This window comes from Cottoperca gobio, chromosome 17, assembly GCF_900634415.1.
Source record: "Cottoperca gobio chromosome 17, fCotGob3.1, whole genome shotgun sequence".
Lineage (NCBI taxonomy): Eukaryota > Metazoa > Chordata > Actinopteri > Perciformes > Bovichtidae > Cottoperca > Cottoperca gobio.
The window spans coordinates 10,881,384-10,896,975 of NC_041371.1; the positions used below are offsets into that span (position 1 = coordinate 10,881,384).

A 15,592-nucleotide genomic window follows, 5' to 3' on the forward strand; every position below is an offset into this window, starting at 1 on the left:
ACTTGGCTTGGCCGTCCTATTTTAGTTATTTACCATCTCATTCTTGGATCCCAAGGGGGGGGGGGGTCAGAAAAATCCAGTTAAATTACTGGCAATAACCAGACATGGTTATTTATTATTTCTTAGGTGTTCCTAATATGTTGTCCATCCCCCTTATCATTGAGGGTAGACTTAGAGTAGAGTTATGTTGTACAATGTAGTATGTGCATTTATCTTATACACCTAAATCGAGTAAAGTGGATACAACCATATTCCTTTTTACAATATTAATTTTATTATCTTAAAAACAAACAATATAAATAAGAAGCAGCTTACAGCCACGAGTGGCACTGTGCGTCTGACATGATCTTGGCACATCTATTAAAACTCGTGTGCAAGACATTATTACACTGATAAAAACATTTGTTTAAAAAAAATCATTTAGTACTCATGCCTATGGAATAGCAAAGCCTTTACATCACAAATGTCATTCATTTTTACTGCTTCGTCAGATAATACTTCATGTGCCATTGCTCTATTTGACCTGACTTGTCTCTGAATCAGAGGAGAACTTGTCCCTCTGGAAGCAGTATGACTGGTGCTTTTTGAAAATGAATTTTAAGATCATCATCAGATTTGACTGACATCTAGTTTTGAACTTAGCCATGTAAAAAAACCGATGTATTACAGTACATGAAATACCTCCTGAAACGGTTTTCCCATAACACCTACTGTATATATATATATATATATATTGCACACATTAAAAAAGTATGTATTGGCTCAGAATATGAAAATAAAATAAATAAAGACAAAAGAAAGTGTAACTTCAGTGACTCGAATGGTATTGTGCCTTTTTTTTAAAGACGCTTCTTCCAGTTGTTTCTGAGGTGCCGATACAACGTCAAGGTCGTGCTGCATCAGCCCTCATGGAGGCGAAAGCTGAATGAATACGAACATGGAGCCTGTTCTCAAAGTCATAGCCGGCATAGTCCTCCTGCGTAGTCAAGAAAAAAGACAAAATAGTGAATAAATAAAAATGCTATTTTGTTCGTGCTCTGCCCTCTAACGAGCCTGAACAATGCACTCGCTGCCCAAACATGTAGCAGAACACCGATTAAAGAGGCAGAGCTCACTGTGTTCCTGTCAGACATCGCAGCATCTGCTCAGGCATGCAGAGTTGGCAGCTACAACAGAGAGTGAGTTCTGTACTCTGTGTCAGCTGCACATCCACTAACAGTCAATGTTGTTGCACCGAACATCTCCAACGCAACTCGGTGTGAGAGGCTGCACCCAGTTCCCCACAGGCAACGCAGATACTGATATTTGGTTGTATTGTAATAAAAGATTCTAAGAGTTTAGGACATTTTGTAATTAATTTTGGCAAGTAATTGCTGTGTTTTTTTTTAAATAAATTGTACCTGTTTATTGGGCTTTTTCAAATACAATAACATCTTGTATATATACATTTATGAGTGTAAGGAGGAAAATGTACACATAAGATTATTCACAGGCGCACGCACGCACACACACACACACACACACACACACACACACACACACACACACACACACACGTGAAGGTAATCTTGCTTTAGGTTGCACAAATAGAAAGATAACATTTGTGATCAGTTATCTAGATTATAATTGTACCATTAAACGTGGAACACAAACATCTATCTGGACTTATTGTTACCACTTAATGTACTTGTGGAGACACAAACTGACGTAGCCTTTTGGAACCGCCTTCACCCCCTCGGTTTTGTCACAATTATTCCATTATTACAAAAGATCCGTCAGCTCAGTGTGGAAGGGGTGTGGCCTGCTTTGCCGTGTCATGACTTCACACTGAGGTCAGACAATGCAAATACACCTTAGCTAAACAAACAGGGAGAGGGAGACCTCACACTGCCCTGAGGGCGCAGAATATTTCTGGTTTTCTCAACACTGGGGAGCATAACAGGGCCAAGTCCAATAAACTGAACGAAGACATAGTGACAGGAACCCGGCATGGCTTCAGCCGGCCACTCTCATTGTTTCCAAGGAGAATGTGAACGTTGTCAGTGCTTGTCCCTGCAAATGAGCCCCTTGTTATAGTAGACACTAGTGTACACTCTCAGGACTGCTGGACACCTTTCCTTCTCAGGTAGAAATTTTGGGCTGACAAGCCTCTCTCTTGGAGGCAGTTTTTCAGACCACAGTCTTCATCCATGGCCTACAGTTAGTTGGCTGTTATTTTCCCCACCATCAACCCTTTGTAACTCCAGTTCAGTGCCCAGTAAACCAATAATGAAGGCTGTTAGAGGAGAACTAGTCATAGAACTCGCTACCAACTACTTAAAGTTTATGAATAATCAAAAAGCAAAAGAAAATCAATATGAATCTTTAGAAAACATAACCGAACTAAAGCCATGCAATGAAGAAAGCTACTGTACCTTCGCCTGAAGCATCAGCACTCTGCCCTTCCCTGCAGACTGGAAAAAAAACAATCAAATATTTAGACCATGTGACCTTTCCACCACCTCAGATAAGAGAAACAGTCTCTATTTCTATCTCACACACACACACACACACACACACCAACACTTACCTCTGGGGTGTTCAGCAGCACACAGCCCAGTTCATAGCAGGAGTAGGGCTGCACATACGAGTTGCTCAGACGACCAACCTCATCCCTGGCAGCCAGATGGAAAAACTGCAACAAAAATAAGGGGGGGGGGGTTAAAGGTTCAATGTGTAGTTCCTGAACCACCTGCTCCGAAGAAATAGGGGGACGTATTTCTCCTCTAAACTAGGTCCATACAATCGCTAATGTTTTTATATTATTTGTAGTAGTTTAGCATATTTATTGTATTCCTTATATGGTGTATTGCATTTACTCCTGTGTAATGCCGGTCGGTCGGTCAGTGGGCAACAATACGCAAAGTTCGACCAAACTGCTGAAACTCTGAGAGACGGTTTAAAAAACACTGCCGCCTTATAACCCTCCCGTGGGGCTGCAGTCCGTGTAACATTACGTTAGTTTGTTTATTGGACTAAATCCAACGTGACATCTTCCCAGTGGCGGCACAGCCGGGACAGTAGCCCACCGGGGGAGGAGAGAGGTCTCCGTCAGACGGAGCCCCAGCCAGAACAAGTCACAGCGGCTGCTGGACCTGTGTGATGGCAGCAACAGGGAGTTCCCCGGTGCTATGGCTGAGCTCGAGCTAACTGAAGCTACGCCGTTTCCCGGGGCTGCCGACAGCTGTACACTCTGCGAAACAGCCTGCTGGCAGCTGGGAGCACGCAGCGAAGTGGTGCGAGTGGTTTTTATCGTTTGACACTTTGGATGTAATCCAATAAACAAACTATAAAACAGACACGGAACAAGGCTGTACTATTTACAAGCCGTCTCTGTACTGAGGGCAGACTGGCGCTACAGTGACTCACTATCGCCTCTAGAGGAACACGTGGTATTACAAGACTGGACGGAGCGGTGCTAGTCAGTTAGCATGCTAACTTCAGTAGATATCTCTGCAACACATAGACGTCTTTGACATAACGTCAGCACTGTTACCTCTTCACATTCTGTTGATAATGTTAGTGCATTGTTTACATTTTTTAAGTTTAAATTATATGTCTTACACATTGAACCTGTAAGTCACACTAGATGAGTTACAGCTATTATCTCCACTGTACCGACTTGTGTGACCGTTTAACTACAACAATCCTACAACTACAATGATGAGTGCAGTGTGTCCTGCAGTGACTCATGTACATTGCATTATGAATGTGACATAAAAATACCTGAATGGCATCTTTGGTGTTATGAAGACATCTATTTATGGCACCAAGAAGCAGGTTCTTCAGGCCTGCACATGAGGCATCGTCAATCCCTTGTAGGACTAGAACAAGAAAAATACAATTAAGCTATGCCTAAAGACAACAACAAACAAAGCTGCAAAACAAGACACAAAAACTAGTTTGGTGTTTTAAAAGTTGTATAATGAGTACCTTGTGCCATTGTCTGAAGCTTGGCGGTGGAGCAGTTAGGCAGAGCTTTCCACAGATAAAGAATCTCAATCACAGACAGGATGCAGAGTTCTTTGGATAGACTGGGGGTCCTTAGCTTCTCAGCCTGATACAAATGTGTGCATACATACTTATTGTCACAGTATTTTGCAACAAAAATGTGCAGCAAAAGATTCGCTGAATACAAACTCACCCTCTTCATGGAGAACAACTCTATCTGATTATTCTTGCGTTTGAAAAGTCTTTCAACATCCTTGAAAACCGTGACGGCTCCCTCCAGATCACCTGTGGCTCCTTGGCACACTACACAACACAACACAACAAAATATAATATATGGGTTAGGAGCCAATATCAAACTCAAGAGAAATGCTCTTAGCCTTATCCGTTTGTATTGTTACCACCTCCAGTTAAATAGGCGTAGTAGCACTGGGACCAGCGAGACTCCGTCTTCAGTCGCTCAAACGCCCTGTAGGCCTCTCTGTAGTTCAGTTCGATCATGCTGCACCAACCTACAATGTTCCAACAATCAGAAATTATTTGATGCAGACTAGCGCTGAGCAAGGTGGTTTGAAATCTGAGAGGGAAAATAGTACCTATTTCATACAAACACACGTGCTGAATCTCCCTCTGGCCAGAGGCCAGATCTAAGGCGTTACAGAAGGACGTCAAGGCACCACTGATCTGGCACTGGAAAGAAGAACTTTGTGGTGTGAGCTACAGGCTGAGACAATATGCAGCTTTCATAAGGGCAGGAGAAGGGCCATATAGCAGTTGATAATAAGGTTTATTCTTATATTTCACCTCGAGGCGTTGGACTCTGCCTTTGAAAAACATGAAGAGGGAGGAGTTTGGATAGATAGTCTCCCTTTGTTGAAGAATGGATTTGGCTTCCATCAGGCCCGCCTGTGTGTCTGCGCCATCCAGAGCAAAGAAGGGCTGCACTACTGTGTGGTACCACAGGAGGGACAGCCTGAGGGGGAAGCACAGAGACGGTAATGAGTGGGGTTCAAAGATGACACCCTCTGGTATGAAATTAGAACAATTTGTAATGATGTTTACTAACTGGTTGATGAAGTGAGTACCCATACTTAACAAAAAGCCATAAAAAAAATGCTAAATAGCATTGCGTAGTCAAAATAGTTGCCGATTATTTTGTGTCGATCAACTAATCAATTAGTCGACTAATCGTTCTATTTACAACTGAAAGAGTTAGAACATGTTTCAGCTCCCGACAGAATACAGATACACAAACATACTCACTCACATACTCACGTAGCTAAGGGGGCCTTCATGTCCTTACTTTCACTGGCGTACGTGAGCGCTGACAGGCCTTGGAGGCGGTCGCCTGGGAAGCCCAGCAGGTTGACGATCTTCAGGAGGTGCGGCGGCACCATCGAGATACAGAGGTGGAAGAGGCCATACCCAAAGCTGACCGAACCTTTAAGCCGATCCAGAGCCTCCGGGCTGATGCCAGATTGTTTCAGGGATGGGCTCGGCCCGGGTGAAGAGGAGCGGCTGTGGTTAGACGTGTCACAGGAGGACAGAGATGGAGGTGCCATTGCTGGCTGTTCGGACGCTCTTCTTCTGCAGCCCTCCTGCAGGTGTGTGATGTCGCTGTAACATTTGTTGTACATCTTCCACGCTTTACGGAGGATCCAGCCTCCTTTGATGTATGCTGTCAGGAGATTGAAGCTGAGGTGAGGTGAAACATGCTATGCTTTGCAATGGACTACTGGTACTTTAAAAAAAAAAAAAATGCATCTGGTAATATTGAAACTCAGATTAGAGAAGTACAAAGTTCATTATTTTCATTTCACATGGATAAATGTGCCGTGTTCATACAGTAGTTAACCAACAAGTACTAAAGGTTCTCTTACATGACAGCTCTTGTTTAATGAAAGACAGCACGGCAAGGTAAACCTGGCAGTCTGCAATGATGATCTGCCTCTGGAGTCGGTCCACTGCTGCCACCCCAGACCTCTGAGAGTCCATCTACCCACACAAACACCTCACACTTACAAACTGATGTGACAGGCAAGCTGACAAACCTGAACATCATGGTCCAACATAAAATGTTCCTTTAAAAAAAGCTAAATTACATATACATTCAATCAATTTAAGTGTTGAAGAGGTTACTCACACTCCTTTTAAGCTTGTTTTTAATAGTTTCAATGACACCAGTGTTGTCACTCTCACACAGTTTCTCTGTGGCTTTGAGGTCCTCAAAGGCCATCTGCATTTTCTCGTCCTCAAACGTCATCATGGCATTCTACGAAAAGGTAACCAGATATGTAATAATCAAACAACATCAATGAACTGGCACTACTATCAGTCAAGAGAAGAGACTTGTTATTAGGGCTCATTATTTTGGCCTTGACCGTGATTGTGTTGTCAATTCCCGTTTCAAAGGTTAACAATACAGGCTCAACTGTATTGTATGTTTATTTTATGTTTGAAGTGTTATCTCTGATCACGCTTTTAGTTGTTAGATGGGTTGAATAATTGTGTTCCTATTGAGTTTCAATCCACTTATTGAAAGGGCATCAATTAACTCAGTCACACCTCTACTTGTGAGCCAGGAAGAAAAAAAGGCTGGCGTTGTGCCTGCCAGGAAAAACAAGGGGAATTCCTTGAACTCCTTCCTTGAAGAGAAGTGTTGTTTAAAGTGAAATCTACAATCATTCTTGTGAGCTTAACAGGTCAACAGTAGAGTGCTGATGATGCTTATTATCTCACCAGAAAACTCACAAAACTGGCCCCGAAACTCATCAAAGGACTGTGGTTCCTGCAACAAAGGATAAAGAACATATACGTGTGAACAGGTTAACAGATCTATAAAGAAGTTCATGGGTGGAGTGAAGTGAAAAAATGTGTTAAGCCGGTTTCATGCATCAAGCACTGAACTGATTTACTGTGAAGACATGAGGCTCAAGATGACAGTCAGACAAGAGCAACTTGATTTAATAGGAATGTGTAAAACATCGCTGAACACCCCCATGACTAATCTCCTACACCCATAATGCAACACACAATGCCATCGCATTAGAGCTAGGGGAACCTTATCAGCAAATTGGTTAACAGTCACAAGCTCATTCTCAGTTGCTGTATTATGCATATTTCACTTCCCTGTTTTTTTTGCTGATGCAATCAAACAGGATGACACCTAGTGCTAAATGCAATTAGTGTTAGAGGTGACATTTAAGCTTTCACCAGGGGTCAGGACACATATGGTGTGCCCTTTTGTGGCATCAACATTCAAAGTGGAAAGCAAACCTTTCCTAGAGATCATCAGCCCTCATAATAACAGCACAGCATGACCCAATGCATACAAAATCCCGCAACCAGCAAGTTTACTATGGTCCGAGTGTGCAGTGAGTGACCCCTTTAGACAAAGATTGTGATACTTGCGACCCATAACAGGCTGCTTATGAGGTCAGGTATTTTTTTTCTGTTTTATTTGAATAGCATCTTAAAAAAAAAAAGGTAAAAATAAATTAAAAGGTTATTGACATGATACATTTCAATAACATGATATCAATATTTCATTTTAAAATAACCCTGATTAGAGCTGCAACGATCTACTTAAAAATAATCTGCAAATTATTTTTATAATTTATTAACAAATAATTATCTAATAAATAAATTATAATAATTTTTCAAGCAGAAATGGCAGCCTCTCAAATATGAAAAAAACTGGGATGGATTTTTCACTATTTTCAGACATTTTATAGACCAAACGATTAATCTAGAAAGAAATCGTCAGATTAGTTGCAGCCCTAATCATGATTATCTCACTTATTATCTCTAATTTTAATTAATTGCGACACCTTTATAATTCATACAAAGAAAAGACAATAATTAAGAGGTGTGTGTCAAAACATATTATTTAGCAAAGCATTATTGTTTAATTCAGCTTTCCTATCCTGTAAAATGTCTTGCATATCCTCAGGATGACCTCGCAGGATGGGAACCATTATGTTAACTTAGAAGATCATTTGCAAGTGTAATCATTACATTTGGATAGTAAATTACTTGGTAAACTAGGTTTTGCAGAACAATCCTGAACAGGTGCAAGCATCAATACTTGACAAGTGGTTGTGATGTGAACAAACAAGCTGGGCTAAAAATGAGACATTTAACTCAAACCTCTTCAAAGTAACTGAAAGCTAGCTACTAGCATGACAGGAAAGCTAACCTGTTAAACATTTCCTCTTTGAAAACATGTGTATATTTACACTGATTGATGGTCACAAAACTTGTAGCAGCCTGACACCACATACAAAGATCAATATTATTATAATAAAGTAATTAGACTGTTTGAGCATCACAAGGCACATTGGGTGTGGATATTTGCCCAGGGTATTTAAAAAAAACATTCATCCTGCTTGTGATATGATCATATGGTGCCTCAGTAGACAAGCGTGACAAGGATGTTGGGCTTTTGTTTTGCAAGCTAAGCTTAGAAGATAGTGCTGAAGGGAATACATGTGTTCATGTCTTCTACTTATGCTGGTTAACCACAGTAGTTTGGACACAATGGCTTCACTTGTCATAACATATAACAACCCCCTGTAGAGAATGTAGCCACCCATCACTTAAGTGTATCCCAGATGTTAAAATAGCCAGAAATAGTTCTTATTGTCTCCGAAATAGACACTCACAGACCTGTATAATTGGAAGAGCTCGTCGCTCTCCTTGAATCCATTGTTTAGGAGCATATTGATTCCTTTCAGTGCCAGCTCTGCGTCGTTGATAACGTCTTTCTTCTCATCCTCCACGCTGCCCCGGGCTGGTTCTGTCGGGTCCGCCATTGAGATACCCTAAAACCGGAGGTGAGGAGCTTTAACGCGGCCGTAGAGAGACGGAGGGAGGGGACGTGCTGTATGTCTCGTTAGTTTACTAACAGGCAGAATAGTCTCAGCAAGTGACGCAGTTTTGCGCAAACGCAGTCATGTTCATAATCTTACATGAGGAGACTGATAAGCGAACAGGTTCAAATAACTAACCGCTAACTACATGCGTGTGTGTGTGTGTGTGTGTGTGTGTGTGCGTGCTTGCCGTTGAGCCAGCGGTCGTGTCGCTGTTCCGTATTCTGCCGCCTGACCGGCTGATCGTGTGTACAGGAAATGTGCTACCTTTTGGTGCTATCGGAATTATCGGCTTTCCGATCAGACACAAGATGCAACAGTCGCAGATAAGTAATTAACCAAGCTGGGGCTTTTACAAGTAGAAAAGCGTGAGTAGAGTTGTGAATATGTTGTATCCTGTTTGGTATTCACCGTAAGCAGTAATATATTTTTTATTTTATTTACTACTTAGCTTAGTAAGAATGAACAAACAATCAACCATACCATTTAAAAATAAAGAAACATGTAGCTACATCAGAAGGTAATATTCACATTCATATTCATAATACTTAATAAATACAATTAATAGCTCCTGACATGCGTTTCTTATTCATTACAAATTTAAGAGACTCAAAATAACATTAAATTGCAGTAATATTGTTATGTCTCTGTTTGTGCGCTTTGTCTTGTCGTGTAAGTTAAGATGTTGTAACATTTCAAAGGACGAGGAGGCGTGCAGGTTTACACCAAAATGTGTGACCCATCACTTTTTGTCACCTGATTTAAAATGTCACCACCACTTTCTGTCATACTTATACTTCACAAACCTTTTACCTAATATTAGATATTACAGCTATCAAACTGTGTGACATGTTCTGTATCTGCTGTGGGATCAATCATTATTCTGTGCATTGCTGTTGCACAACTTTCACTGACGAGTTCACAAAGTCCGTGAAGGCAGCATCAGAGTGGGCGTGGTGGTTTCTGATTGTGAGCTATTAGGAGGACGTTTGAGAGACAGCTGTAGTCAAGGAGAGTCTATAATATAGACTCTATATTATTACTCCTTGTTAGGGCTGCAGGTGTAATTTTAGAAATATCTAGATCAGGAATCCAAATTCAAATTAGTAAAAACTGAATGCCTTGCGTACACAAGAGTATAACTTGTGGACAAATGCTAAATTCAGTGACCTTATTGATAACAACTGTCTTGCTCTTAGTCAAATCATAAGAACCTTATCATTCCCTAAGGGCCATAAAGGGTTGCTGAAGAACCTCCCTTCTCTCAAATGTAGGTAAATGGAGATACATTAACATTATGTACTGTATTTCAACAACCTATTAATAAAATATAATTATTTGCAAATTATATTTTGTCAAAAAGTATAATTCAACAATTAATCCCGAATGTCTTGGGGGTAAAGAAATATGTTTCAGTATATATAATAATTTGAGTTGTCAACATGATCACAAATCAAAATATATTTTTCAAGATCTACTTATGGCACTGAGTAAAGTATTTATAAAGAACATTAATTACAAAATGGCTTACAAATCAGTGGTCAGAAGACAGGAATGCATGTAAAAATCATCATGCCCAAACATCATGCATATTTTTCCACATGTACAAAGCAGGTAAGTAAACACTTGCTGGGGAGTTAAAATGCATCAAATACAAGTTGTTATATTACTTTCAACATTATAGTAATATGGGCTAACTGGTCCCAAACGTTACAATGTGAGATTTATTATAGCTGATGGCATCTATATTGGTTTTCAACTCATAGACAATGCACAAACTTCAGTACATGCTGTCTTCTTGTGTAACTGATATTTACAGCCACAAAGAACATCCTCATGCATGAAAAAGGAATGCAAAATTGAAAATTAATTCAGAACAGTAATACAGTATGGGGAAAAAAAGCATGTGATTTCATAGCCTGTGTGAAAACCCTATTAAACCAGTTTAAATGCAGAATTCTCCATGCTGGTATGTGGATATGAATATAAAACAGCTTGGCAGCTCCTGATATGTCAATGAACTGAGCACTGTAGGTGTAAACATAATTATTCTAGTATAATCTTTCCAACAAACAAACAAAGAAAATCAACTAATAATGTTGATTTCCATTAAAGCACCATCACAAAAGGCATCATTTGTTTTCTTAAAGTGCTGGCTTGCTCCTCCTGCAGCCCTGACCAATCACAAGCATGTTCAGTAGCATTTGATTGTCAGATGAATGGACCAACACATCAAACTGTAAAACAACTGTTAGAATATGTGACTTGGTGCCCTGATACGTGATTTTTATCACAAAATAAATACAGAAATGTTTAACCGAGCAGCAAATATTATGAACCGGTAAGTGGCTGCTCATATCTCTATTTTACACACAGTCTCTCTCACACATACACAGACACACACACACACACACACACACACACACACACACACACACACACTCCTCATAAAATATACATTCTTACACACAAACACATTCTCTGTCTTGGTAACAGATTGCACATGGATGGCGGTGGACGTGGTCCCAAGGTTTGTTTTTATGATGATGCAATGAGACTTTCAGCCTGGACACTCTTTGAGGTTGACTGGACCGAACACACCAGACAGCCTGTCGAAAGAGATCGAGTCGCTGTTGATCTTCATGTCCTGGATGCATCCCACAAAGGACGATGTGACAGGAAGCGTCTGTTGCATTGACATCTCTGCAGCAGAAAGGCACGTGGTGAATATGTGATATGTGCAAATACATTTAACTGAAATTAAACGGAGTAGATGAACTCTAAGATTAACAGATGAACACTTACGAGGAATGCCACCCACATACAAGGAGTCTTTGGTCAAAGGTGTAGTGGAAGATGGTGGTCCAATCTTGTAATTGTCTATTGTGTCCACGTGAAGTTGCACAACATTCTTCCTCTTGATTACTACAAGACAAGGGGACAGTGACTTAAGGCAAATACAATGTATATCAGTGTCATAATAAGCAGTTTTAGTTTGTCTTTCATAAAGTGACTGTGTGCATTTTACCTGAAATTTTATGAAACATTCCATCACATAAAGAAGATTTTGGCTTCACCGACACCATGAATTCTCCTCTGCCATTGTTCGCCCGTGCCACGACCTGGAAATGGGGGCGTGTTGAAACACAGTGCTTTTAGTCACTCAGGACAGGGAACACACTTTAAGTAAAGACACCTATTCAGTCTAGGTTAAATGTAGGATCTGTTCTGTAATGTTGAACTCCCCAAAACACAAAGATCCAATCCAGACTCAGTTCAACTGAATCTTGGGTTAGGAGTATCTGGCCAGAAATAACAGCTGATGAATGCCCAGCCTCACCTCTCCTCTGAGCATGTAGACAGTGAGATAGTGGCCTATTTCAGGTCCATATTGGTTCCTGCTGGAAGCACCAACATGTAGAAGGAGTCCAGTCGGATTCCGTGGACGAATATTAAAGAGCAGCTCAAAGCCGGTGTCCGCAACAAAGGAGTCATCTGAAATACAGAAAACAGATCTCACCATGGTTTTCATCATTGGCATTGTTGTATAGATATCATAATTTAGACTATACGTATCAGAATAATGAGGAGACAGCCATGAAATGAACATATTACAAGACTTTAATATCTTTGAAGGAACTGACATGTAACTCATTTCTTACGAAGTGTCTTTGAAATCTAATTTTGCCCTAATTATAAAGAAATGGAGGCAGGCTTCCTTAATTAATCAATTCCAATTAATATCTAATGTGTAATTGTAAATGTGAGTGTTAAATTAAACATGCTAAAATGTAAAAATGTGTCTTTTAAATAAATAAACATTTAAAAAATACATTACTTGGGTTAAATGGATTCTTATATTGACATTATATGTGCTTATAACATCCCCATTGTTTTATGGAACTATTTTACATGCAGTTAAATAAATATAATTAGTATCAAATTTAATCATACATAAAGACATAGTCCTTTTCAGGATACTAACTAGGGAATTGTTAAGAATACATTAGATGTGTAAAACAATACATTTGTGTATATTTTCTCTAATCTGTATCTTGAGAAATTAAAATGTGTAATGCTCAATACAACCTCTTTTTAGACATACTTGCCTTTTTTTTAGGGGATCCATTGACATGTCTAAACTATATGTCTTTTCATTTATCAGCATTTTGTGGCATTAACTTCTTTAGAAGGAATCAAATTGTGAGGATAGAAACGCCTCTGCAGTATTATCACACTGTTTTCAGAGAGGTGTACTCACTGATAATGACATGTGCTCCATTCCCTGAGAAATAAGCCCCTCTTTGTGTCTGTCCCTCAAAGCAGGGGCCAGCACCGTGGTTTGTGGTTGGATTTGACATTGGAGCCCCATTCATTTTAAAATTGCGGATACAGCCGGACACACTTTGCTTTGGAAGGGCCTTCAACTGAAAGTTAAAAAAATATATATATATAGACATTACAATTTATGACTGATTTGTTTGAGTGTGTGAATTTGCGAGTGAGTACTTTATTTCTTTGCTTACCTTTAGCTCTTTGTGAACGGACTCTGGGGCACTTCCCAGATACACAGGTGACACAAATTGATGTATAGATGTCAACTCAGCATTTGTCAGCTGACCATCCTGGGCTCTGATCCCATCTACAACCAATCGAAATTTCTTCTTCTCCAAACTGAATATGACCTGCAGGCAACATACCATACACAATAACGTATTAAGCTTTGTTCTATAATGTAATTGAGTGATTCCATGGCAGCAGCAAAATACATGTGATTAGTATATGAGTCCACTGACCGAGTGCCACTTTCCATCATTGTACTTCTCCCTGTTGAAGATCTCCTTCTGTTTGCCCACAGACAGTCTGATCCTGCCTTTGGATATGTATAAAGCGAGATGAGAGCGTCCTCCTCTGGTAGCAGCGAAGAACAGCAGGCCTTCAGACGCACGAGTCCTGATATCCAGAGAAAAGTGTGGCCTGGGGAGGATAAAGAAAGACTCCATCTTTAGTGTTTGTGTGTGTGTTGGCTCTTATATAACTGTAGCATTGTTCTTGAGATGACAGACTCAGCCAAACACAATATTCATTTGGAAATATTCCACTGAAAGTTTCATGTGTGTGCATGCATGTGTACTGGGAAATGGTGCAATGTGGTGTAAGACAGGTTACTCGCCTGGGCTGCAGGACCTGTAGTGGAAGGCTGTAGCTCAGGCTGCTAACAGGGCCACCCAGGTGATAAGCATTGTGTACCAGGGCTGGTAAAGCACACGCCGATAGACTCTCATTTATCACCTGCATCACAACATCCTAAAAGAGACAAACAAACAAAAGAGACACTAAGCACAAGGTACAAAGTTGTCCATCAAATCATTTGCTCACTCATATTTGGGGAAGTCTCCAAAGGTGTTCCACCCTGTAAGTAAATAAAGATGGGAGGGTAAGACAATGTATAGTGTTAAGAATGACTACAATCATAGTTAACGTGAATGAAATATGATATATGCTGTATTCAATTGGGGTTCCACAAACGGACAGTGAAAGAAAATGTCTTCTACGCAGGTGAGAACACTAAGGACATGTTGTACACTGAATATCTAACGGTTATTTCATTATCGATTCATCTTTCGATTAATTATAAAATAAAATGTCAGAAAACAGTCCAAAACCCAAATATATTCCTATTCCTATTCCTATATGTTTCCTATCATAGAAGTTTGAGGAAAAACAGCACACATGCCTAATCGTGAAGCGAGAGAATGTTTTTGTTTTCGCATCTTAAATGACAAATAGACTAAAATATTGTGGATAAAATGTCAATCTACTACTTTAATTAATCCACTAATGCTTTCATGCATACCAGATGTCTCTCAAAAAGAGTTAACCAGCATTTAATAGTTTAGATAAATAGCCATGTATAGCCTGGTATCACTCATGCAGTTAGTATTGATGATAATCGGTGGGTCAGTGGGTATCTTGTAATTACAGCTACAAAACATTACATCAGATGCTTTGTTTTGGTTACATAGAGGTTTCTATTATCATGTTGAGTTTTCTTGTTGCAGCACAACCCCCACACACGTTCTGTTTACTCAGAGGTGTATTGACATAGTGAGGAATTTTGTGCTCGTTCGGTACAGCATGCAGGGAAGTATAATTGCTTTTAGTGTTTGAGTGATTCCACTCGGCATACACCATACAGATAACAGGGATGAACTTGTAATAGATTTGCAGATATTCTTTTAAACTGTAAACAGATTCAAAGGCCTTTTTTGAAATGGCTCATGCTGTCCTAATAATGTACTATAGAACTATAGCAATAAATCATAGTGCAATAACTTAACATGACATTAAACATGTCTTCTATATTTTGGCTTTGATTAAATGTTTCCTTTAAGTCCAGACTGTAGTTTCAACTGATTGTTGCGCTTGTATGAATTCATGCAGCAGCTGAGAATTCATTATTCAGACTAATCTACTGTGGGTCAGGGGTTGGAGAATAGTTTGTGGTTGGTGATAGGGCCTGCGTTAATCACATGCTTCAAATCCAATGCATTGAGTTCAGTAAATTATGACGGGCGTGCAAGGACCACATTGTTTGAAGACACAGTCAGCTCTACTAGGCCTAACATATTTCACTGCGATGCCAAGCTTAGCTGTGAGAAACCAACTCAGGAAATGTTCCCAAACTTCTCATTGGCTACATCATTTATTATAATGTAGATCGGCGTTTCTC

At 39.9% G+C, this 15,592-nt stretch overlaps 2 protein-coding genes across 4 annotated transcripts in view; both read right to left on the reverse strand.

The window, feature by feature from the left end:
• Positions 1-719: 719 nt before the first annotated feature.
• On the reverse strand, positions 720-9,169 carry LOC115021979 (tetratricopeptide repeat protein 39C-like). Of its 3 annotated transcripts, XM_029452739.1 has the most exons (15): positions 9,050-9,169; positions 8,657-8,811; positions 6,728-6,776; positions 6,132-6,260; positions 5,869-5,983; positions 5,264-5,666; positions 4,793-4,961; positions 4,585-4,678; positions 4,393-4,500; positions 4,184-4,293; positions 3,973-4,096; positions 3,766-3,863; positions 2,570-2,674; positions 2,415-2,453; positions 720-976 (listed from the first exon to the last, which is right to left on the reverse strand). In XM_029452739.1, the coding sequence occupies exons 2-15, from the start codon at positions 8,800-8,802 to the stop codon at positions 884-886; spliced, it is 1,782 nt and encodes a 593-aa protein (XP_029308599.1). In that variant the 5' UTR covers positions 8,803-8,811; positions 9,050-9,169; the 3' UTR covers positions 720-883. The 3 variants fall into 3 exon arrangements, with proteins under 3 accessions (XP_029308599.1, XP_029308601.1, XP_029308600.1); XM_029452741.1 differs by lacking the exons at positions 5,869-5,983; positions 6,132-6,260; positions 6,728-6,776; positions 8,657-8,811; positions 9,050-9,169 and having other exon boundaries at positions 5,292-5,430; XM_029452740.1 differs by lacking the exons at positions 5,869-5,983; positions 6,132-6,260; positions 6,728-6,776; positions 8,657-8,811; positions 9,050-9,169 and having other exon boundaries at positions 5,256-5,393.
• Positions 9,170-10,305: 1,136 nt separating this feature from the next.
• The window catches only part of LOC115021963 (laminin subunit alpha-3-like), a 53,650-nt gene continuing 48,363 nt past the window's right edge, over positions 10,306-15,592 (reverse strand). The window contains 8 exon segments of the mRNA XM_029452707.1: positions 10,306-11,562; positions 11,665-11,784; positions 11,888-11,981; positions 12,200-12,354; positions 13,121-13,286; positions 13,386-13,544; positions 13,656-13,836; positions 14,033-14,166. Of these exon segments, the coding sequence (XP_029308567.1) occupies positions 11,420-11,562; positions 11,665-11,784; positions 11,888-11,981; positions 12,200-12,354; positions 13,121-13,286; positions 13,386-13,544; positions 13,656-13,836; positions 14,033-14,166 (1,152 nt within the window). The 3' untranslated portion in view covers positions 10,306-11,419.